Source organism: Thermobia domestica, chromosome 7 (genome assembly GCF_964235325.1).
Source record: "Thermobia domestica chromosome 7, izTheDome1.hap1.1, whole genome shotgun sequence".
In the NCBI taxonomy this organism is placed as follows: Eukaryota; Metazoa; Arthropoda; class Insecta; order Zygentoma; family Lepismatidae; genus Thermobia; species Thermobia domestica.
In genome coordinates, this window is record NC_137460.1 from 254,688,738 (window position 1) to 254,715,187 (window position 26,450).

The following is a 26,450-nucleotide window of genomic DNA, read 5'->3' on the forward strand; positions in this document are numbered from 1 at the left end:
TATAAGCATCTTGAGAAGCTAACCATTTTTTAATTTTCTTTTAGATAACTTTGTTTTGCGTTGTAATGTTTGTATACTTTTTAAAGAATCAGGATTTGAATAATCATAATATATTTTTGATAATTTTGTCATTTTACATACTATATTCTTTTTAGTGCTTAAATAAATTAGCTACTACTACAGGACTTGGACATTTTTTACTTTTCGAATACGTTGTCTACTACTACTACTACCACTACTAGTACTATTCACTTTTGATGCTGGTGTGCTAATGGGTGTACCAATAAAATCTTTAGGAACATTAAGATATTCTAATAAATTTTTACATTCATCAATACCTATAGGATTTCTTGAACGAACAACATCATTTACTACATCTTTAATATTGGAACCTGGCATTGTTTTCCCATGAATACGTACAGTACCAGACTTATCCCACTGAATTTTATCAGAACTTGTCAGCTGTTTTAATAATAGATCTGTTTTGCTACGAAGTGTTTTCGGTACTGATTGTAAAATGTCTGATACAAATGGTAAAATAGATGTATTGCTATCTTGTTTGGAAGTTGTTGATGTTGATTTTTCTCTTTCTTCTTCTTGAATGATAGGTAAAGTAAGAGGTTTATGTGAAGAAGATGTATACTGTAAATAACGATGCAAAGCTTGTTGATATAATTTCCACTTTTGTTGTACACTAAGGTCACGACGTTTTAAGATGTTATTCATTTCTTCACCTAAACGTGACTGATGTGAATCTATGGATTTAAGATTCGATTGAATTTCATGTACAGCATTTTCAGGAGCTAAAATCATTTTACGTAATTCTGACATAGTTAACGACTAAAAATACTGCTTCCTACTGCTGCAAGATGTGGTCCCAAGATTAACGGTAGAATCGCACCACCTTTTTGTAGTAACAACTTCTTCTTTTTATTCAATGCAGTACGCTGCTGAGATAGAGCACGTAAGATCTTTTTATGTCTACGTAAACGTTGCTTCTGACGAGAATTTAAAGGTGTTTTATCTTTTAATAAAAATGTTCTGATTTTCCTTATATGATTATTATTATGTGAATGAAATGTGTAATGAAAGGGATGAGATAATGTTAACAGATTTATTGTGAAAACAATAAACAAAGTTACAATCTGAATTTCGCTATTTCAGAGCACTGTTATAGAAATGTTATTAGTGCTATTAGCATAGGCAGATATATTCAAACAAAGTACACAATGATTAATGGGAGCCAAAGAACTAAGCAAACATGTAATTGAAACAAGTACATAAATGTGAACTGAAATGAATTAATCAATGCCTCGATAGCTAGATCCTGTCAAAAGGAGACCTACCCACAATCTGAATAGCATTGTCATCGTAACTTAATCAGGTAGGAAAGGAAAGACAACTTACAAGCCTGGAGAGTGTGCTGCCATGATGAATCGAAGCCTCTTCAAAACGTAAAGTAGAATCTTCTGGTGCTCCAAAGACGAAAGGAATGGAAGAGATAATAATTTGTTAACCGAAGTGAGGCTTTTTATATCATTCTGGCAGGACACTTTCACTTTCACTTGTAAGTTGTTTACAGTGTTTGTTCAAGGTTGTTTTAATCCTTGTTTAAGCTAATATCTTCATGGAATATTGCTATTACTCTAATATCTATAATTTTTAAATCATACTCAATTCTACTTTGTATTAAATAATACACAGCCCTTCTTACTTGAAGCTTGTTCTTGGTCATAGTCGTAAGGACATGACTCAAAAAAAGAACAGCTTTACATTTTAATCATACTCAATGTTTTTTTTTAAAATTAAAACAAGCAAGAAGTTAAATTGAAATGGCTGTGAAAATACAAAACTAAAACTTTGCCTATAGGACTTAAAAGTTAAATGGTTGCAAAGTAAATTATAATATATATATATATATATATTATATATATGTAAGCAATGGCAACCAATATTTGAGTATGTATGTAAAAATACTTATAAGTAAAAAATATAAAATAACATAAATTTAGTAGTGAATAACATGAAATATTTGAGAAGCAATTAGTTCGTAATTTGTTAATGATACCAGTACAATGTTGTTTGTATTTAAGGAAGAAGCTAAGAATGCGTTATTTAACACGAAAGATGAATACTGTAATGCAGTTGTGAATGTCAGATTTGTAGTATATTAATTTTTTGGAACATCTAAAGCTATGAATGCTGTACAAACTTCCTAATGATGTGAAGAGAGTCTTTTCCGTGTGGCTGATGCTCTCTGGATGGACGTCGATGAGCGATGACGTGAAATATAACATGTGAGTTGAGACGAAACCATGGGCAGGAGCGCACTGATTCTCATGGTCGCGACTCCATAGAATCACGCTGACTGCGTATCAGGCAGGGGCGACGTAAAGTGGAGCATCCTTGTTGAGAGGCCAGCTCTTCATGGGATGACTGCACTGAACATCATGTCGGACGACTGAAGCCCTGGCTGCGAATTGATGCCATAAGATGTTAACACTGCCGCTGGTCATCTGCAAGTCTGTTATGGGCGCTAGCTACCAAAACAGTGATGCTGGAGAGCGAGGATGATGATGTAAACGAAAATGAATATTGGAAGTTTGCAGGATCCAACATGGTGAAGGTATTAATCTGGAAGACATCATCTGGACGTTGCTGCTGATGAAAAGTGCTGGAGTGTTGAAAACTGGACACTGAATGGAACAGCAGTTGATCCTTGATGTGCAGAAGCAGGCTGGGCAAAACCATGAATCGACTGGGTGTAGCATTCCCAAAGGCCAAAGCGGTAGAGGGGAATGGTCGAACCACCACGGCGAATATGTAGAGTTTCTACGACAGCTGCTCTGGACGACAGATAGTGAAGCTGGAGCCAAATCCAAGCTGTACGATGGCTGCTCTTATAGAAAACCTCTGGGGTGGCACTTTTGTACTGCTGGGTGGACGTCTCCAGGGATGCGGAACTTGTCAGGCTGCTGCAAACTGCATCCGGTGATATCAGCTACTCTGTATGACTGGAGCCTGGTGCTGGAAATGAGTGTCTGTTCTGGAAGCGAACAGATCTTGTTGAAAACATCTGCTTCATGACGGCAAGGTCAATCCTGGGATCGTATTGAAAGAACACCTGGGATGGTCATGTGGGTCGGGCTGGCTGCATGAAAATCATCTTTTTCGTTCTTGGCCTACGGCAGGATGGATAGCATGTTCTGGTAAGAGACATCTTCTTCTAAAAGGCCTCTTCTTCTAAGAAAGCTTCTTCTCTTCTGGAAGGCATCTTGTTACTGGCTTCTTCTTCTTAACAGTAAATGATGAACTGGTACTGGACTGATGCTGGATTGGCTGGCATCTCTTGGAAGCTGGGTGGCATCTTTTGGAAACTGGATGGCATCTTCTTACTGGCTTCTTCTTCTTAACGGTAAATGATGAACTGGTACTGGACAGATGCTGGACTGGCTGGCATCTTTTGGAAGCTGGATGGTATCTTTGGAAACTGGATGGCATCTTCTTACTGGCTTCTTCTTCTTTACAAGGCATCTGTGGTTGTTGTCTCTCTCTCTCTGACCAATGGTTGATGGCTTAGGACAGGGTGGGGTGATGGGTGATAAACAAAATATTAGTCTTAAGTAACGGGTAAATTTAGGTTCAACATAAAATTAATTATGTTGGGTGGGAATGACTATTTAATTTCACACCAAATTACTTGTTAAAAATTTTGAATTTTCAATTTTTTTTGAAATTATGCTTATTACTCATATTTGAAAACTGATTAAATGTTATTTCTAAAAGAAGTGCTGAGATTAGTGTTATTGAGAAAGCACTAATATGACCTAACATATTTTACTATTTTAGAAAAATATAACATCATTATCCTGAGTAATCGTGGGTGTAGAAGGAACCTGAGGTGAAAAGAAAGAATGCATAGGAAGAAAGTGTATGGTAGTTGGTGGTGTAAAAGAAAAGGAATTTATACGTTGCAATTTTCTATAATTTATATATGTTATATATTTTTGAAATATATATATACCAATGATAATTAATATAAGAAAAGCAAGAGGAAGAACAGTCAATAAGGTGAAATCATGGTATGTTAGTGCACAGGAAGGAAGGGGCATAAAGAAGAGAAAAAAAAGGATGGTGCTGTAATGGAGAATTACAGTTTGTGAGTTACATTTCCTTAAGTGGAACTAACCCAATTTGATTTTGGTGGTTATTATTTGCTTTTCGCGTCTTATATAAAATAATTATTGCAACGCTATTTGCTAAAGGTAACAAAAATTGAATACCTATACTTGTCACATGTGCCGGAAAAATGTAGGAATCTGTTATGATTGTTGACCATGTCATAGGTTCATAGGTGGAATTGATGGGATTTATTTCTGTAATTGGTTTTGAATAGTTTAAAGGAATGTTAGTGAAGTTTAGTATGAAAGGAAAAGTTCTATCTTTTGGTAATTGAAAAAGGTTATCAGAAATATGCAGTGTGTGATGGATGAGGAAATGAGTATATTGAATAGATCTGTTTAGACAGGGAGTGTATTGAGTAATAAGGATGTTTGTATATTGGTCCACAACAGAGGTGTCACAAACTAATGAGATGTGAATTGTTCTAGTTCCATATGTATGTATGGGAAATTTTGATCCATTTAAATGTAAGTAGTACAATTCAGTGTGTGGATTCGTAATTATAAACTCGGTTTCAGTAATTTGGGTAATAGTCATGTTCGAATCTAAAGAACACTGAAAATCACAAACCTTGTGATAAAGACCCGTAACTTTGGGAAAACGTAAATACATTAAACATAATGTCTCTTTAGAATGCTGTTCGGAGACCTTGGGCAAATTACAAAAGAATGGCGTGATTTGCTTAATGCAGAATTGGGCACTATAAGAATCTAAAGGAAAAACCTGCGTTTTTGTAAATATCGCGAGTTTTGATTTTAACTTGGGCAGGCAGGTGGTAGTATTTGATGCTACAGGATATGTCATTATGTTGTATAATCTGAAAAATGTATTTGTTGGTAGTACAGGAACTTTAATGGTGACGAAAATAGCGATTGATGTAACCTTACATGTTACCGGAGCTATCTTATAAGATAAGTCAGGAGTAAAAGATGGATTAACTTGCATATTTTTAGAAGATAATTTTCAATTTAGAGATCTGAGATCCGCAGTTAAAGTATTGTAATGTATTAAAGTAGATGGCAAATAATTTTGACTACATGCTATATAAACATCCCTATATAAATCAGATTCAAGTAAGATATGTAATTTTGAGATTAATTGATCTAAGTGAGAAAAATTTGAATGAACGAATGTATGATTTGGTTATTATTCAAAACCTGGGTTGTAAGATTATGTTCATGTTGTAGTAAATTATTAAATGGCAATTGAACATCCTGAAATTATTGTTTAGTTTGAGATGCCAAACGAGAAAGCATATTGCTTACATTAGTTAATTGATAATGAACTAAATAATTATTCGATTCTAAGTTAGCTATATATTGCCATATCTGATGTTCATTTGTTTTAACGCTATCTATGTCATCCTGAAGAGCTACACCACCTAGCCATTGCAAAAATGAGCCTACGAATGGTAATAAGTTTCGCGGATTACGAGAGCTAGTAGGCACAAATCCAAAACAAGAGGTGTAAGTTGCTATTTGCAGATCTATTGTGAAGTTATTGGTTGCCTGAATAATTGTTGTAATTAAGTCACAATATTGAACGGTCCCGGTATTGGTACAAGAAACATTAAAGTATTCGAAATCCAAAGGGTTCAGTTGTATTGAATATATTAACGGCGCGAAGGATGAATAAAGTATGGCATTAGGAACACGCGTAAATTCCGCCCCTATTTGCAATTGGACACCCTGTGGATCAATAGCAAAAGAAAGGAGAAAGGAATTGCAAGCCATCAATGTTAAACTAAAATATAAAATTAATTTCATAAGTGAGATTAAAGATTAATGGTGTGCGTTTTAATGATTTGCTACTATATGCATGCCTGAATGGCTTCTAAATAATAAGTATTTTAAAAGAAAGAACGCGCTTCTGTTATATCATAGCCAATAAATATGAAAGAGGAAAAAACCTGTCCTTAGTTGCGGCCATATGAGATTAATGATAAATGAGACTGACTTCATAATTTGCGAAACGATAGCTTAAAAAACGCTAGTTAAAGCAAATGTGAAGTTGAAATAAGCAATGTTCAAAATACTGAAAGTATGTTCATAATGTATACAAACTTTGTAATTTTTCAAAGTAAATTTTAAAGTGATAAAAAGAGCAAGTGAACTTGAAGGATTTTAAAGTCTTACCTACGAAATAGAGACATGTTGAGCTCGTCAGTGATTTGTAGAGTAAGGGAGGTTTGAACCAGAAACCTGTAAGTTTCTATGCTATTATTTTTTTATAACACTAGATTTATATTCCGCTAATGAAAATGGGCCTACTCTTCTTATCTAGCGATTTTATATATATATATTTTTACTATTTTTTGACCTAGTGTTCTTAGAAACTGTCTCGGTCTAAAAGAAGTATCGGTCTCTTGGAAATTATTGGCCGATTTATGTTACCCCATTATTGTTAGACGTTAAATTTCTAAGAAGACTAGAGCAATATTCTATAGATATATATAAGCTGAAACTGCAATAAAGGTAGGTTTGCCTGTTAGTATAACGGGATGCAACGGTCCTATGAACTGAAATATATGTGAAAGCCTAAAAGAAGCACCAAGCACATAACTAAGTCAGCATATGTAGGACATAACGGAAAGGAAAGCTAGTATGTGTCCTGAGAGCTATTTTCTAGAAATGCTTAAGCTAAAATTGTAAAACTGATGCCTGCTAAGTGTATTATGAGCAAAGCATAACAAATAAACGTAACACTTATTGGCATGAAATTAATTTAGGATTTTGTTAGGATGACAAGGCAATACATGTGATTGTTTCGCCTAGAAGGAACCATGTTTTATCTCTTAATAAAAATGTTCTGATTTTCCTTATATGATTATTATTATGTGAATGAAATGTGTAATGAAAGGGATGAGATCTGTTAACAGATTTATTGTGATAACAATAAACAAAGTTACAATCTGCATTTCGCTATTTCAGAGCACTGTTATAGAAATGTTATTAGTGCTATTAGCATAGGCAGATATATTCAAACAAAGTACACAATGATTAATGGGAGCCAAAGAACTAAACAAACATGTAATTGAAACAAGTACATAAATGTGAACTGAAATGAATTGATCATTGCCTCGATAGCTAGGTCCTGTCAAATGGAGACCTACCCACAATCTGAATAGCATTGTCATCGTAACATAATCAGGTAGGAAAGGAAAGACAACTTACAAGCCTGGAGAGTGTGCTGCCATGATGAATCGAAGCCTCTTGAAAACGTAAAGTAGAATCTTCTGGTGTTCCAAAGACGAAAGGAATGGAAGAGATAATAATTTGTTAACCGAAGTGAGGCTTTTTATATCATTCTGGCAGGACACTTTCACTTTCACTTGTAAGTTGTTTACAGTGTTTGTTCAAGGTTGTTTTAATCCTTGTTTAAGCTAATATCTTCATGGAATATTGCTATTACTCTAATATCTATAATTTTTAAATCATACTCAATTCTACTTTGTATTAAACAATACAAAGGGATGTTTCCTTTTATAGAGGTTTTTTGCTACTTGAGATATTGTTCTTATTAAATCCCCTGAAGCATTTTGTAAATTTTATTCTTGCATTTCCACAGAGCACAGAGCGTGCTGTACTGTTGTATCACCTTCAACATCTTGATGCAGACTAAACAAACATTTCTGTATGCATGTCTTTTACGTTAGCGTACACATACATGATTTCATTCGGAAAAATATTTGTACGTATTCGCAATGCATCGTTCGTTTTTGTGTCAAGTTAAATAATAAATAAGTGTGGGGCTCCCTTGTTACTTCGTCGAACACACTCAGGACTTCTTTACTATACCGAGGCATAATTTGCCTTGTTAAATATTGTAATTTATCACGTGGATTTTTAAATACTATAGGGGGGCGCGGTGGCTCAGTGGTAGAGCGTTCACCTCCGGTGCTTGGGGTCCCTGGTTCGATCCCAGCTCGCGCCGTGTGGACTTTGTGGTGGACAAACGCCGTGCTCGTGGGTTTTCTCGGGGTTCTCCCGTTTCCTCCCACTTTCTTCATTCCACCATTTCACTCATTTCTCATTGTCACCGTCTCCTTTAGCCTAACCGGCATAACCGTGGGACGTTAAACCTAAAGATTTCATTTTTTTAAATACTATAATATAATGTGCATTAAACTAATATCACGTGCATGTTTTCCTTTTCGAAATAAATCTTAAATAATAAATATTACAGTTAACTTTTTATGATGTGCATAGTTTGTAAATAAATTAGCAACATCGCCATTAGTTTCCGACATTAAATCATCAAGTATTAATAATGAATTTTCTTTAATTTCAAAATTATTCATGTCAGGTATTCCTTCTACAAAACGTATTTTTGCATTTGCATGTAATTTTGGTATTACTGCACCATAACACCCAACAATATCATTAAATTTTATACTAAATATTTGATCATGTTCATTAAGTAAACGATTTACAAAACCAGTTTTACCAGCTCTTGAAGGACCAGCGATTAAAATAGTAGAGGGATGTTGAAACTTTAACATCTTGTAATCAAATGAATGCAAACAATAGAGACTCTGCTTTATATACACACTCACACTCATACATTAAATATTTTCACAATTTTAGCAAGGAGTTTCCAAGGAAACGAAAGAATACAAAAGCAGAGTTTACACAGTAAACGAAATGGATAAAAATCACTGGGATATAAGATTAAAGCTTGAAATGACTAGTTTATATATTGTTTGCAAGGCAAACGAAAATATAAAAAGAATAAAAATAAATTAGGAATAAATTAAAAATAAATACTTTTACAATCGATGATTGTTCGGGGGGTTCATAGGATGAAGGAGACATTCATACAAGTCACATTCACTCATTCGTGGGTCTATAACTGTAAGGCACATTTGCACGTTTTCGTATTGGTCCATCGTTAGTTATGTCAGGTTCGTCAATACGTTTTCGATTTTTGTTGACCTCACGGTGTGTTTTTGTCTCTCTACAGCTAAAGATACGGAGCCCCGATCTACGAACAATGCTGTTTGGGTTTTCTATGACTGTGGACTCTAATTGTCCAGACATTAATTTATAGAAACTCTCAAAGTTAATTTTCGGAGATTTCCTATCATTTAGTGTTATTCCCCTAATTTTGAATATATGTCGAACATCACCTTGGGCATTTGTTAACCGCATTGCATAGTTTTTACAGCCTAAACCTATAAAGGTTGTAAACTCCCAACCTTCAGGAATTTCATTTGTCAGATCACCCAAATAGTTTCCGAGCGGTAACAAGGGTTGCTCATCTTTTTTCTGTAGGTACATGATACTGTCAGTGTCACAGTGGATTACTCTGTCAGGTCCTACAGTCGTCAGTAGTTCGTAAAGTCTAAGTCTAGCCCACGAAGTAATAAATGCGGCTAGTATCACATTGGAAAACTCTAACGGAACGTTTTCAGTTTCAATGTCTCTGTACGTGAGAATGAGATGGTCATTATCAATTGGCACCTCACTTTGAATCTCACACCTTGCCGTAGTTAAATACCTAAGAAATGTGACCTCATCCCTAACGATTATACTCTGTGACATGTCTGTGCGTTGCCCCCACTTTCCATACAATGAATTGAGGTATAGTTTCGCACATTGCCTCAATCCCTGATTCATCCTAATATTGTCATAATTTAATCGTATGCCTTCATGGGCATAATATTCATCGATATATTTCTGTTTGTTTTCTTCAGTGGTACAGTAAGCAGGAAAACCAGAGGCTTCCTGCTTCATCTGAAGGAAGGAATTCACGTAGGTCCCGAACAACCTACCTGAATTCCCATCTTCAGGATCTAAGAGTTCAAATTCCCATATCTCTTGTATATCCATTATTTTGTAACCTTTTTAAAGAGCAAGGTGTGCAAAATAATCCTGTGGGAACACACTCAGCGTCACTATGCGTACATTCGTTAGTGTTTTCTTCTTCCATGCATGTGCGGCAAAGACCGAAAAGTAATCGACCTCCTTCAACGTACGGTAAGATCGGAAAATATAAGTCTTTTGCAAGCAAGACGGTGAATTTTAATACACCGTGAATACTTTCCACATCTGGAAAGTCCAGCCCCGTGTGAATTTTACGTGATTTAACTGGCATAGGTTTACGTGCCATCACCCATGGATAAAGACTAGTTACATCGGCATAGGAAATTCGCTCATCACGCGCACAATTAACGTAGGAACGGAAAACCTCCGTGCGACCACCGTTGTAACAGTTCTTAGGAATAAGAAAATCAGGCAGATTAGTACAACGTTCTTGAACAAACTTTTGCACTTCCTTGTTGGTCTTTACCTTATTGTCCCAAGAACATTCCCATATTTCATATAGGTTTACACCTATACTTTTCAGGCACTTATGGCGCCGCATGGTTTGCTCATATCGTTTCTCCATTGTATTGTACGAGTCTTGAGCATCATGCAAAACCGCGTCACGGTTAAAGGGAAAACAAAGCCTACAGGCATGGAAATAACATCCGTAAAAGTCGAAGGCAGCGTTGAGTCCTTCGTACCATCCATCGACCTTGTACCTACCAATATACTTTTCCCCACCTCTCCTAGCATGCTGGATTTCTATCCCTAATTGGCCTTCCATATACGTAAGTCATTGCATAGCTTTCGTACTATACTTGGTCTTATGATGAAATCCCAACGCGGGAGTGATAGGAATAGTATTTTTCGGTAAGTGCAAAGTACGATATGTGCGCATTATAAGACTTGCAATGGTAGATGATGTTATAAAACATTGCAAACCCTCGGTTTTCTCTTCGATGATATCGCTAAACTTAATGATCGCTTCTGTTAGAATTCTAACGTCATTCTCACAATAAGCCAGCATATCCTTTTGCAGGTTAAACTCCTCGCCCCTTTCCGCACGTTTTTGGTGCCAGGCTTCCAGTTCTTTTCTTTCTTCCGTGCTTCACCCCTCAGGGTGATAGTACTCAAGCGGAGGATAGGGACCGACATAATTTTGATTTTCTTCAGTATTGAACAAATTTTGGGAAATCTCCCTTCTTTAAAGTTTGACTAAGGCCTAACGTTTTCGGTAATTTGGATAATTTCACGCCAATGAAAAGGAAAGAGTCGCAAAAAAAGATACGGTTACCTAAGTTAATATTAAAAATGTTTTGACCCTGGATAAGAACACTAGATACAATATGCTGGTCTTCTATTAGAGTTCTAAGGCAGAAAAGACCATCGTAGCGACTACCGTTTTGGGCGATTGCCACGATCTTCTGAAAAACAGGACGCTCTACTAACACGTGCCGTCATTGTCTTAAAAGAAAGCGAAAGATTTCCAATATTGTCACCGCACGTTTTACAAGGCTCATCGATACCTTTCCTTATTGAAGCGTGACAAACATGATAACACATCAGTACAACCTTATGTTCCCTTTCACCGCGCTTACTTGGAGCTTTCAACATAGTTTCTACATCATAGGTAATGTACATAAACCTTTTCGTATGAACAGGTGGGTGTCTCCGAACATAACATGTATGGTTTGTATCAACATGTGTGCGACACGTTGAATAGTAATGTTCACCACACATGTGTTCAGATTTTCGCCCCGTTTATTAAAGATACCACAATCGATGCAAAGCTCCACTATATCACATACATATCTACTCGCTTTATTACGTTTAAAATGGTTTTCAAAACATACACCCTCACCAAACTCTCTATTGCATGCATTACTTTTAATTTTATTTCCCGTATAATCCCGTTCGTGTGTGTGTTCGCAAAAAGTACAACCAGTTTTACATTTGTGTGCACGTGACTTTTCATCATAACGTTTCAAGCAATAATAACAATACTTCCGTTTGCTAAGAGAACTTGTAGTATTGGGAATGGATTCAAAATGACCAACACTGTTACCTCTTTGATACAGGATAAAAATCTTATTTTCAGCTGGCTCTCCCGGGTAACGTATTATATATTCCCGATTATTCTTTTCAACCTCCTCATAAATCACAATCTGATACTCCCCTTTCAAGTACAATTGAAAAGACTAAATATTTGAAAAGTCTCAACCTCCTTTACTTTCAACGTCATCACCTGCCATTTCGCAGAGAACTTCTGCTTTAAGAATCCACCTATCATAGTCTCTTGTTCTTAAATTACATAAAACTTGTTTACTTGAGGTATGTTTTGTTATCCAATATACTATGGCCATGGGGAGGCAATACATATTCTTATTTTCAATCCGAATTAAACGTTTTTCCAAGTAATCCTGGTATTTGTACTATTTTTGAACAGCACTCATTGCATTAGTTCTTCCTTGCCCATGCAAATTCTCCGCTATGTGAAATCTAAAAAGTACTTCTTGCCGCAAAAGGAACACCTCATTCGAATTTAGTACTCGTTCGATTGAAGTGAGGACTGTCCTAGTAGAAAAATTGCCTTTTCTTCTCCATGGGACATACACTGGCTTGTTAGTACTATTACTACTCTCTATGTGTAGGCCAATGTAGTCCGTGGGGCGTGCACTGGAGATCACATGTTCCAATGCGAAATCAAAATAGCTTTCAATATAGGCCTCTGGGTTATCGATATTCCGCTCGTTACCCACAGGTCTAACAGCAATTTCATGGCCCGTAAGATGAAACTTACGAAACTTTTGTCTGCTTTCTCTAACAACTTCGAAATTATTATTTCTTTGATTTTGTCCGTCATTATTTTCACTACCACTACTACCATTTCTAATACCACTATTAACACTACTCGTAGTACCACTCGTACTATTGTTGTTTACATTGCCATGTCCAACCATTGGTGGAACACTAGCATATGACGGACCAGGCTGAGGAGAAAAAATCATTTGATTCCCATAGTCATGGATATCCTGTACACAGTGTTTAGGGGGATTCTATACAGGATTTTCTCCCTGGACCTGTTGCGTGGGTACAACCACAGCGTTGTCCTTATTTTCAACCAATCTCCTCATATTTTCTTCAATTGGTATTTCAACGGAATTTAAATTGCCAATCCCATCTGCTTTATCATTTAGAAAAGCTAAATCGTCATTAGTTAACAATTGTAAATTATTATACTCAAGTTATGACTTTCTTGAGGGGTCATGACTATGATGTTATTTTCAGATGGGATTATGCTTGGTTCCGAAACAAACCGCGAGCCGAAATGAAAAAAGTTTGTAAGCTCAGTATCATTTATCCTATCCACCTGACCTTCCCCACAAGCTAATAGATACATAACTTTTTCTTGAGCCAATTCATAAGTTTCTTTTGTACGAAAAAACCCGTACACAAACAAGTCCAGTACGTCCGCACTGGATACACAATATATATTTACCTTCAAAAGCACGAAGGATCCGCAATATGGCGTTGCATCTCACCGATCCCCTATGGCCAAGCCAGTAAAGCTCCATAATGGCCTTCCAAGTGCTAAAAACTCTTGGGTACTCGTTGAGACTGCGCAGGACCTCTTGCAGGTAAATTTCATCAACAAGGTTCATTTCTTCAGTTGGGCAGAAAAAATCCATCTGAAAAATAAAGGAAAAACTATTTTCAGCAATCAGCTCCAGTTTAATAAAAAGACCAAACAAATACTTTTTTAAGCAACGGTCACACGATAATATCGTGTAAAAGAGAAAGATTATTCATCTTTAGTTAATTATTGATATGTAAAAGAATACAATCAAGTTACTTTATGAAGAAAAAATGTTTAAATATTCACTTTATATTTAACTGTAATCTATTCTTATTTTAAATATCAAGAAAAAACTCTCTCTCTCCGTTTATGAATATTAATTAAAATCAATTAAAATAAATAAAAAATCATTAAGTGTATATCTTATAAAATACACAACTCCCAAGTCTTAGTTGGTCTTGTCAAGTCCACAAAAAAGAAGAAAAAATGTTAATTCTTCGTCCTTATAAGTGGCTGAATAAGGTAACTAGCTCTCCTTAATGCAGCTGCTACTAATGGAATAGCAAGGCTTCCTTGTCTGCAATAGAACAGGCTTCAATAAATATAATGATAATCTAATGTACTTTATTTAATACTATTAAAATAGGTTTAATAATCAGGAAAGCTTCTCTGTGATCTTTAACGCACGCTGACGTAAAAAAATGATAAGCGTACACGTCAAATGCAAGTTATATCCTGTTCTATCGTGTTCTCCCACCACCACTACCAGTGACACTTAGCAGGAGAATTCTAAATTAAACCTTAGTTCAGTTCAAGCCCATCTGTAGTGCTGACGTATATCATCGCTGCTCCCGAATATCTTTCTTTAAAGGTAAAGTATGTTATATTTCTTTTTAACCGTAAGAAAATACTACTAATGATAGCAAGAAAGACCTGTCTTCCATAAGATTCACACATATTCAATAGTCTCAATATAAATTTATGTATATTTTAGTGATTGTGATACACTTTAATGCGAGTAGGTGTACCATTATGGTGACTTTAATACACACTTCTAATTTGGGAATCTTAATATGGTGATTTTAATACTCAATTGTACTAATAGGGTAGTAGCAATATAAAAGATCGCAAAATTACATTAAATAAATGCATGAACTCTTCTCGCACTTGTGTTTTGTCAATAAAATACTTTATGGGGTATAGCTTCTTCTATCAGTAATACAGCACACGTTCAATGTGTTACGAAACCCTAGGGGGACCTACCTACCAATACATAGGGGGAGGACTCCCATCAGTTGGACATAACCATCATGCTATTACAGTATACGTTTATTACCAAAGCATAAAAACGTTTACCTATCCGGGAAAAAGCCCCCTCACTTGTAGGGTACCTAGCCAACGGGCAAAAGCCCCTTTTCACTTGGACATAGCCCCCTGTTGCAGCATTACAGTGTACAATCAATCTATTTTTTAATACTGTTAAAATCTAGGGTGGAGCCTAGCTAGTGGGCAACACCACAATGATTGCATACGAAATGCACAAAAACAATGGAACAAGTCTCACTGCGTTACGCATTCCAATGCGTGCGATGAAAATACAAAAAACAATGGGAGAAGTTTTAGTGCGTTAATCATTTCGGGTTTTTTCTATATGTGCATATAACACTTCACAACTACAAAAAAAGTACTAGGCATCCGCGTGTAAGTTACAAAGTCTAGGCCAGTGGGGTCCCCCTCCCCCAAACTGAAACTTTTTTCTTTCTTCGAATAAGTCATTACTAATCCTTATATAAATGTCTTCAAACATTTGTTTTCCTAAGAAATTATCAATTTTCATCATTTAATACAAAATGAAATATAGTAACAACTGTACTCGTGTAATATATAACGGCAAAACTTTAAATTACATTTTAATTAAGTTCAAAATCGTCTATAGTGCGGACATATATGGGGTGTAAGTGTTTTTAAAGTGTAAAGTGATCATATTTCGGTACACATTCGGTGTAACAATATATATTAGAGTTAAAATTCGTAACAAATCAGTCAAACACATTGTAATTAAGCACACTATAATTAAGCAAATAAAACTCTACAACTAAATGGTACGTCTTTAGCCAATGGTAAAATCAAAGTGGCGGTTCTTAAGCGAGAAAGGCAAGTATATTCATTTACAAATAATTAAAAGGGAATCAGATGTTCATCCATATATTCTTAAGTAAAATATCTGAACTGCCCCAAGAATATGTGCTCCTATAGGGGGTCTAATAATAATAATAATAATAATAATAATAATAATAATAATAACTTTAGCAATAGAAAATCAGATTACATTTCCACTGGGGAATAACACCCCCGCATGGCACAGATCCTAAATCTCTTGCCTTTATTACAAATTGTAACGCCCCTTCCACCTAGCATACACAGAAAGCTTCCAGTCCGACAACTATTATCAATCAAAGTAATAATAATAATAATCGTCAGACCGAATGCAATCCGATTAACACCTAGTCGATGGGACATGGACCGGAAGATTTAGTTCTCCATCGTACAACTCGTCAGTGTGAAAGTTAATTATCATTCCAATATTTCCAAACCATAGTAAATTCAAATATAAATAGGAAACAAATTAATATATATAAAACGAATAACGACAACAGAAATTCAATTTTAAATAACAATTTTATTAATAAACTTGGGTTGTGTATTTACACTATTGCGTTAGAATAATGTAGATACACTAACGAAATAATACAACAAAAAAGAAAATATTAAATAATAAAAAATATACTAACGAAATACCAGAATGAATTTTTTTATGCAACTAAGTTTCTTTAATATACTTGAATCCTAAAGAGTAATCTAATTTCAAAATGTATTCTTTAAAGAAGACTATTTGTCAAGCAAATATAATTATAATAAGTTACGTTAATTTCCTCTCAATGACAAAGATTCTCAATAATATAATTCTATCAAAGTTACTTTAAATCAGAATTAATAAAGTCAAGCAAAATTTCTAATAATCTTTCTAGCGTGCTTCAAAATTTCTTTAAGAATTTTAACAAGATTCAAGTTACTTAATCAATTTCAATCAAAATGAGTATATATAATCTATGTTACTCTGTCTCAGAATTTAGAATAGTGGAATGAAAATGTTGAAATTTAAATCTTGATTATACATATATAATTCAACATTTCACTCAATTCTCAGTCAATACTATATTAATATCTTCCATTACTCTTTTCAATAAACGTGGAATGAGAATGTTAGAGGAAAAAATATTTGCAGTCTGGTTTTTTAATGGCAAAATACTCTGAACACTCAATATTGAACGAATACTAACTATTAACTGTAAAAGAAACCAAATTAAAGTGGAAATATTGGAATTATATGGTTTTCCCAAAAAAGATCAGTTTTGTCCCCCCTTACTACTTAACTCCGCGAAATATCAAAAATTGCAGAAAAATCTGATAATTTCCGTAAGGGTGAAAAAACGTTGGAATTGCAATAGCAATACAACCTGTAGTGGATCTCAACTAAGACAACCGCACAAAACATAAAATTAAACAAGTCACAGCCACTACTTGTAATAAATCAGAAATTACACTCACCTCGATTTACCTTCTAAGTGTAACCCTCACTTTCTTTTGGTAATCTGGCATCCGTCTGAGCTTTTCTGATATTCGATAAAAATCAGATTGGTGGTAAAACGTCAGTTTTCTAATGTAAAGTAATTCCTCACAAAAATCTTTCGGTGTTTTAGTTTCTTCTCGAAAATGTAAAGCAAGAAAGAGTTATTACTGGTATTTAAACCAACTAAACCAGGTAATGCCCAATAGGAATTACTAATAATGTGATCTAATCGGGCTTTCACTCGGCACAATAGGCCCCGCACAACACTGCCCTTTAAACTCACTATTTCGCATTTATGACAAGTGACTAATAACATTCTGTTTTCTGTAATCGGCCACAATAATATTGATGTAAACCTAAGGATTATCTGACAACAGTTACACAGATAGCAGTGCTTTCATCTATTTTCTTTATTTGTTATTCTTGTGTCTTAGCACGTATGAACAGAAGATGGCAGAACTGTTGGTTATGTAACTGTTTTCAAATGATTCACAGATTTACAACAGTATTATTGTGATCGATAGCAGGAAACAGAACATTATTCGTTACTTGGCACAAGTGCCAAATATATTTCGCAAAGCTTTGCTCATATTATGATAAATACCAATGCAAAGTATCTCAGGTAGTAACGAGTCATTTCTGATATGCTCAGAAGGCGATATGCTTGGTGCTGAATTAACACACAAGTAACACTCTAGACTGGTAGTCATTTTATGTTGTTTCAACGCCTCAGTTTTTACAGTGTACTCTTTCTCTTATAAAAGCAATCTAGTTCTATCATTTTTTTCCAGAGCTCCTCCGTGGCTAAGCGGTTACCGTACGCGCCTTTGGCGTGGGAGGCCTGGGTTCGTTTCCCGGCGAGAGCTCATGTGGTTCGGATTCCACGTTAATCAGTAGGTCCACGTCTCATATAACCTCGCTGCTGAACGGGATGTTAAACTCAACTCAACTCAACTATCATTTTTTTTCTGAAAATATAGGTGGAAGTATTTTACAATTACTTTTCCAATACAGAATAATACCCAAATACAAAATAATAATAATAAGACATAATGACTTGTATTTCCCCCTCCCCAAAAAAAGCTTGGGCCCCTCTCAACAAGAATTTGCGTGCGCGCCTGACCTGTACTGTTGAAGGAGGAATGGTTGTAGCGTTGTTTCATTTTAAAAATTCAAATATTTTGCTGGAAAAGATTTCAGAAATTACTAAAATTGCATTAAATTGCGTCAACTGTTCATTGTATTTCAAATTATTTTGTTTCATGTATTTCAAATTGTATGTCACAACGATTTCACGTATCATTTACGTACTAAAAATTATAAATTAAGGGGTACTTACGCTATCTCAGTCCGCCCTGTATTTTACTGTTGTTTTCTGAAGAGCTGACGATTGGGTATAACGTAAGGTGGCAGTCCTAATTACGCCTAGTGTTGCACATGGGATGAGAAATTTATCATGTCGTTTCGGAAAGGAGACAGGAAGTATATTTTCAGAAGCGAAATAAGAAATTTCACGAGTTTCGTGGGCAACATTGTTTTAGTGTTACACAATTCGTATTATTAAAAACTATAAATGGATAAATTGAGTGTAGGAACACAAAGAAGGGCATTCAGTAACGTTTAAAGATACACAAACCATTACACAATATATGGCAATAGTAAATAAAATTTAAATTTTGTTAAATGTCACCCTTCCTAGCTCAAAAGGCTGTACTGGCTCTAAAGAATTCTGATAACTTCTAAATTAAATAAATTACGTCATGAATTTTGAGCACAAATTTACAAATTGATACGAAACAACAAAACCTTTTCGATAATTAAGAGACATGATAGAATTTAAGAACTCATATTCTTTCAACACAAATTGTGAGTTTGGTATTTAAATATATACTGGTAAGTTTAACACAGTAAATGATCAATTTTTCAGAATAATATCGTGCTCGATGCGAGTTTAAAATCCCAAGACCCCTTGAGTACGCCACTATATGAAGTGATCCTCGTCTGCTAGTGGAATTGTCTGCTGAATTTAGCACTTTATGATTTATCTTGTAATATTTTATGCATCTTTGCCCTCCCTGATAGTCTAGTGCCTAGTGTGTGACTTTGGTACACAGAGTTCCAGGTTTGATTACCAGGGGAGAGACCTGAGATTTAAATATAGTACTGGAATGCGGATTCCACCGTTAACTGTAGATCCATGTCTCATATAGCCTTGATGCTAAGAATGTACGTCAAATTCGAACCAAACGTGAAATTAAAAAAATCAAGTCAAAACGATAACGTCCTAGAGGAAAAGGAAGTTAAATGCAAATTAGTAATAAAGATTTGCTGCGAGGGAACTGGAAAACTCCAAGAACCTTCGAACGTGTTGTTCACCAAGCCCCAGAATCGAACCATTGACCCTTCACTCACAAGGTAAGTATACTACAACGAGGTACCATGCAATTTACCATGCAATAACGACTTATTACCTACCTATATGGTTTCTGCGATTTTTCTCAAATTGAATACGCCTAAGTAGATGTTCGTTTGTATTCTTCGTTCTCAAGCATCCAGTTAACAGCTTCACAGCTTTTGGTGTTATGTCTCCTTCCCAAACTGCAAAAGAATGTGGTGTCAACTGTATCAAAACTATTGTGCAAAATAGTTTTAGAAAAACATCACTATAGATTACCACTGCCTGTATTAGATGGTGATGAAAGTAAATGAATAATGTTAGAGCTACTAAATATAAATACCTAAGTACTCCCATATTTGAAGAATATGTTCTTTGAACGATTGTTATTCAGTTAATATTCCAATAGGAAAGAGAAAATTGATTGATTTAAGTTTCGGGTCCGTTTCAAGGAGGCCCGTATACCAGAATAGTAAGACAGATGGTGGACTGGGATATAGTTTTTGAGGGAACTAACTAGAATCCAGCTTAGCTCGTACATACATAGCAACCAAGAACTGAAAGTTTCGAGTGGAGCTAAAAGTAGACGCAGAGGGACACAGCCCCCCTGGCAACCCCTAGTTACAGGTCTACTTTCAAAGGCATCAAAATCGGTAGTTAGGCTTTTACCACAAGCATGTAGCTGTATGGGGAATCTAAAGCGGGACCTCGGTTACGAAGAGGAGAGAAAAATTATCAATTTTTGGAGTAATGTTCCAAGTGTCAGTTTGTCTTACATCGAAAGAAAATTACTTGAAATTGTGGTAGTATGCCATAATTATTTAGATTTCTTATGTCGGGGTCAGTCGAAAACAATATTTTGAGTTACGATCATCATCCATCCTTATTTAACCCACTCTACTAACTATATCAAGCGAAATATCTCAATTGGTAGAGCGTTGGCTTCGCATTCGGAAGGTTGTGGGTTCGATTCCCGCTGCCAACCATCCTGAATTGAGTTTTCCAGTATTTTCCTCAGTCCTACCAAGTAAATGCCAGGATGGTAGCTAGTAAATAGGCCCTGGCCGATATTTTCCCACATCTTTCCCATTATTGTTCTTGTTGTTCGATATCCAGTATAAAATGACCTACGAGCTGTATCTGGTGATTGTTGAATAAAATAAAAAGTTTCATAGCAAATTCCTTATATTAACAAAGATATGAACTTTCTGAAAATGCCACATCTTGAAGTGAGAAGTACGGTATAACGTTAAACCAGACATTTTAAATCGCTCTCCTGTAACGTTATACAAAGCACGATATACTACTAGATTCCTTCATCAACGATATGTTTCTGTATACGTTAGCTCCATTTTGGTATCTCCTATAGAATTTCAGGAAAAAGAAAGTAATCACTCTCCAGACTAGAGGAAGCATCTACTATTCATTCCTCCTAGCCTCATAGCCAATCAAAACGAACTTTTTCACCCATTTGCTCCCGTGCTGTCTTTCGGGATCTGACAAACATAAAAATTGGTGTTCATTTTATCAATGCTTACAAACTTCCGTATACGAAAGTTGAGAATTTATCTAAACAAGCATAAACAATTAATTATAAATAGACCAGGAATTTTAGGAGCAACATTTTCGTTAAAAAATGCAAACTTTTGCTATAAGAAAGCACAAATTTCAAATATAAATTTAGATGCAAACAGTAACAAAATTAATTTAATTATTTCATACATAAGGACTAAAAATTCACTCATGTATTAAAATGTCTTACTAAAACAACTATCTGTTGTTAAAGTCAGAAACCCAGAAAACTGTTAAAATGGATTATTGAAGAGTTAAAACTCAGAAAATTGCTTAACATTTAATTAAATTCACAAGTGCCATGTTATTACACTTATTGCCATGTTAAAATTACAACACAAGAAAACTGTTAAAACAGATAACATTTCAATAATTTTTTTCGTTGATCCTGTATCTCCGATTATTAAGACTCGTGGCTATATAATTATCGTACGCGCCCTCTGCGTGGAAGAATTGGGTTCAATTCTCCATCGCACGTTAAGCTGTCTATCCATGTTTTATGTAGATTCTCTGCCAAAGGGGATGCTAAATTCTAAATCAACTCAACATTGAACCCGTCGAATCCTACTTGAATGCTTTGCTGCAAACAAGTTTTTATCAACAATATTGATTGGTGATAGCCGTGATTGATTACTTTGGTGTTGGGACCTCCGTTTCTATTCCACTGAATAGCTTTCGCCTGATTAGATGGAAGTGCGCTGAAGCAAAAGTAATATGATACCCTCACCGTCAATTTTCCTTCTTTAACTATTATAGGGACAAAATGGAGAAAAGGACCCCAAAAATTCTAAAAGCGCAAAAATGTGGTGGTATTGAAAAAAATGGTGCGATCCAAACATAGCTAGGAGTGTTCACTTAATGTTTTCTTCGCATAATAAACTAATTTGGACATTTTAATTGAAAAGAAATGTGCATTATCTACAATTCCTTGCTCTAATTGGGCTGCGGTCGCTCAGTAGTAGAATATTCTCCTCTGGTGCGTGGGGTCCCTGATTCGATCTCCGCTCACGCCAAGGAAACTTTGTGGTGGACAAACGCCGTGTGCGTGGGATTTCTCGGGTTCTCCTGTTTCCTCCCACTTTCTTCATTCCACTATTTTATTCATTTCTCATCATCACCGTCTCCTTTAACCTAGCCAGCATAACCGTGGAATGTAAAATTCAAAGATTTCATTTCGTAGCTCTAATTATAACGTTCGAAGTAACAAATAAAGTATTTACCTCCCCCAAAATAAAAAATAAAATTAAAAACAAGAGAGAGAGACATAATAAAATGAATACATCATGGCCACCTACCCCGCTTTGAAAACTTCTGCATTCTTACAGTCTACAATTCGAATAAAATCAAAAAATGTGAATTTTATTTGCGAAATTGAGATTTTTTTTTAGAACTAAAGGATTATAATTTCCAGCGTACAGTTGCCAGAATACGGCTTTTTAAAGCAAGGTGGATGGCCAAGATTCTTTTTTAACTGTATATACTTTGAAACACTTTGTTCCAATAATCTGTATTAGTTAGATAAGTAACGCATCTTTTACTGTAATTGAAAATTTAATTGAATATTTGTCATTTATTTGGTAATCGGAGGTTATGAGATGGCGTTAAAATGGCATGCGACAACAGGGTTGGGAGTTTAGAAGATATTTACTGTATTCGTACAACATTTTCATATTAGTACGCAATCGAAGAGCAAATACAATCTCTATGACTAGAATATCATAGTTCTAACATAATAACCGTCTGAAGTTCACAATTAAAGAAAAAATGGCTTTGTAGTAAAAGAAAAAAACGTTAAACGTCAAATCACTCAATCAACAAATCAATGAATATAAATCATTGCTGATGTGAGAAAAATTCTACGGGGGGGGGGGGCATTTTCCATACATAGTAGTGTAGGTCAAAAGTAGTACTGTGTAAGCATTGGTAACATGGGCGTCTCTGGCGGGGGGACACGTCCCCCCCAATATTTTGAAATACGAAATATTCGATATTTTATTTTAATTTAATTTATTTAGATACTCACTAGCATTTAGATCATTTCCTTTGATGTCTCCCCCCAAATTTTACATGCCAGAGACGCCAATGATTGGTAATACACATTAAACATGAACACAAGCTCCGTAAAGGAGATTTCATATCTCCGGGGGGCAATTCTTCTGAAAACATCAAAATCCCGAGTATTGATTCGGATTCGATCTTAATCAGTAGCTGACGTCTCGTATACCCTTGATGGGGAGCATGGTAGATCGGTGTTAGAGCTCTTACCTCTGGTGCGTTGGGTTCCTAGTTTGATCCCCGACCAAGTAAGTTCGTGGTGGAAAACATCATGCCCGTGGGTTTTCTCGGGGTACTCCCGTTTCCTTCCACTTTGCCATTCCACCGATTCTTCCTCTATTATTCACTTGCTTTGATTACCGTTTCCTTTAGCCTAACGGGCAAAACGTGAGACGTTAAACAGAAATAATTCATTTCATTTCATATACCCTTGATGCTGAAAAAGCCCCTTGTCAGTAAATGATTATTATTAGTTCAGAGATTAGAGGATTTATATCGTGGCAGTTGTCTAAGCTGCAAGCGTGACCAAGAAAAGCGCTGGGTTTTGAAAATCAGAAGGTTAGTTTAACCCATAATCCAAACCCTGGAAACCTGGAAACCTGGAGTACGTAACACTCCAATCTCATCGTGGAGATCCGGTTGTCGTCTTTTGCAAAATTTTTTAAAAAGTTGACCCTCCTAAAAATAATACAATTTTAAGTATTTTTGAATCAAATTGGAAGTTTTTTCTTTGCACAGTGGAAAATATTCTTGAATCAGAGTACGTTTTTTCTCGGGGGGTGTCAGCGCCGAGGCTATATGTCCCCGATTCTTGAATCAGAGTATGGTGGCATAAGGAAGGATGTAGTACTGTTATAACTTCCTATTTTACTTCTTCTAAAGCCATTCTGACTTCTAACCTTTAGACTTTTGTAGTTAAAAAGAAAAGAAGCAAATGAACTTAGTGGAATAGAATAATTCTAGCTTAAACAGAATAAGAAGTGTGAAACATTTTTGCTTAAAATGGCACGAAGAAAACTTGTTTAATTTCTCGATTTGAAAAGGAACTGTCGCTTGATCGAGAGAGAAGAAAAAGGTATAATTAAAACGGTTTTCCCACATTTGACCCTTAGCATCACAATCCCGGAATTATACGTTTTCCATTCCTGTAACGAAATGATGCCAGAATTCCGCAATTATGGCCTTTAGGCTACGGGAGACCGTGATTAAGGCAAATGAAAATGACTGTGGTGGACAACATCATGTAGTGGGTTTTCTCGGGGTACTCGCGTCTCATCTCACTTTGTCATTCGAACCAAGCACCCCACGCACCAAAAGTAATTTCTCTACCACTGAGCTACCGTGCTCCCTATATGTTTACCCAAAGTTTATATTTCCTTCTCTGCGTAATGAAATATTCGTGCACTATACTATTGTTTAAGAAATATGTCGAAAGATTACAATTTTCGACCGATTTTTCTTTATTTATCTTTTGTCTTTTTTTGTGCCAGACACTCCTAAAAAATTCTGGGGCTATCAAGCACCGTAAGACTCCCTGAGTCAGAGCCTCTGGTGACCAGTTTATACTTACGCGACATGCAATCATTATTCGACAAGGACTTAGGGTTGTACTGTAGTAATTCGGAATTTGGAAACGTTTCCGAGTCTCGTCATCAGAGCCGGCCCTACGCAATTTAGAAACGTTTCCGAGCCTCGTCATCAGGGCCGGCCCTACGCAATTTAGAAACGTTTCTGAGTCTCGTCATCAGGGCCGGCCCTACGCAATTTGGAAACGTTTCCGAGTTTCGTCATCAGGACCGGCTCTACGCAATTTGGAAACGTTTCCGAGTTTCGTCATCAGGGCCGGCCCTACGCAATTTGCTGCTCAGTGCAATGGTATCATTTGCCACCCCTTTCTCCAAAAAAGAATAAATCTTAAAAGCATGATTTTAAGTATGCTACCCCATTATGAACAACAAAGGGGAGGGAGAAAGCACTCGCACTCAGAAAGGACCAAACACTACAAATACAATCTCGTTGTGTCTGTTTTTTCTTTCTTTAAATAATAATCTATTATGTTAGTGAGAGATAAAACACACCTGCAGAGGAAAGATGGCAATCCTTTTTATAGAATTCATTATCAAGCTTCAATCTCAATATATCAGTTTGCAATTCCAGTATAACTAGCTCTTTTGTCTTTATTTCTTCATTTCCCTTCTAGATTATTTAAAATTTTTTTTAAAAAAACTTAGTCCCATCTTCAGTGATAAGGAATTTGTTTGTAAAAAAAAAAAAAAAAAAAAAACAAGACTAGTTATATCTAAACTGTCATAACTAAATAAATGGAACATGTGTTCGCTATTGTTCGAGAATTGAGTTCTTGTATTTGACAACAATGAAGCAACTCATGCTGGGATATGTTTGACTATTTCTTTTAGCACTATCCATGCGATCTAAACATGATTTATGAATTTATGAGTTATGATTTATGAGTATTCAAATAGAAAGTCTGCTTAGTAAATTTAACTGCCATCATTATGAAGTCTGTTTCCAACAAGACATATTTATTTTAAATAACATAATTATGACAGATTTTGCGGCCCCTCTAAACTTGGCGCCCCGTGCAAATGCACATGTTGTATATATGGTAAAGCCGCCCCTGCTTGTCATATAAACTTTACTTGCACAAGGAGTAAATGAAAATAAACCTACCTAAAGTGTTTTAGTGGCCTCAACTTATTTCTTGATTGACGTTCACTTATGAACTGATAACGAAGCGATGGATGCTGGTTGCTTTTTATGTTATCATTCGACGGTTATCTATTAGGTCGACGTTACTGGCATTCACAGAGAACAACAGTCAACAGATGCCACGAGATTTAAACTAAAGGACAAAGGTCAGACATATGTTGAAAACATTCTCAATAATTAGTAGTTGTTACCGGTTATCAGAGAGTTTTGCTATTTTTTTTAATAAGTGAAGGATTTACTGACGATTTTTGCACTGGAACTTTTTAGTGGCAGCAAAAGTGCATAATTTGTCCCTAAATGTTTTGTTTATCAATAACTATATAACAAATCAAATATTTTAAAGTTCAATTTGCTAAGCAGTACATAAAACGTAATTTATGCAAATGAAATCGAAGTAAGGTTTAATCATGGATTTCTGAGTCGATCACCAAAATCTACTGAATAAATGTTCAACCCCATCATTTTAGAGTTTCCTCGTGGCTACATCGTTAGCGTACGAGG

General features: G+C 35.6%; 1 protein-coding gene across 3 annotated transcripts; it reads right to left on the reverse strand.

Moving 5' to 3' along the window:
• LOC145690837 (uncharacterized) lies at positions 1-26,061 on the reverse strand. 3 transcript variants are annotated; one of them, XM_081766178.1, is made up of 3 exons: positions 25,911-26,061; positions 19,673-19,795; positions 1,101-13,678 (listed from the first exon to the last, which is right to left on the reverse strand). In XM_081766178.1, exon 3 carries the CDS (start codon positions 10,011-10,013, stop codon positions 9,012-9,014), a length of 1,002 nt encoding a protein of 333 aa, XP_081622304.1. In that variant the 5' UTR covers positions 10,014-13,678; positions 19,673-19,795; positions 25,911-26,061; the 3' UTR covers positions 1,101-9,011. The 3 variants fall into 2 exon arrangements, with proteins under 3 accessions (XP_081622305.1, XP_081622304.1, XP_081622306.1); XM_081766179.1 differs by having other exon boundaries at positions 1-13,678.
• Positions 26,062-26,450: the final 389 nt, after the last annotated feature.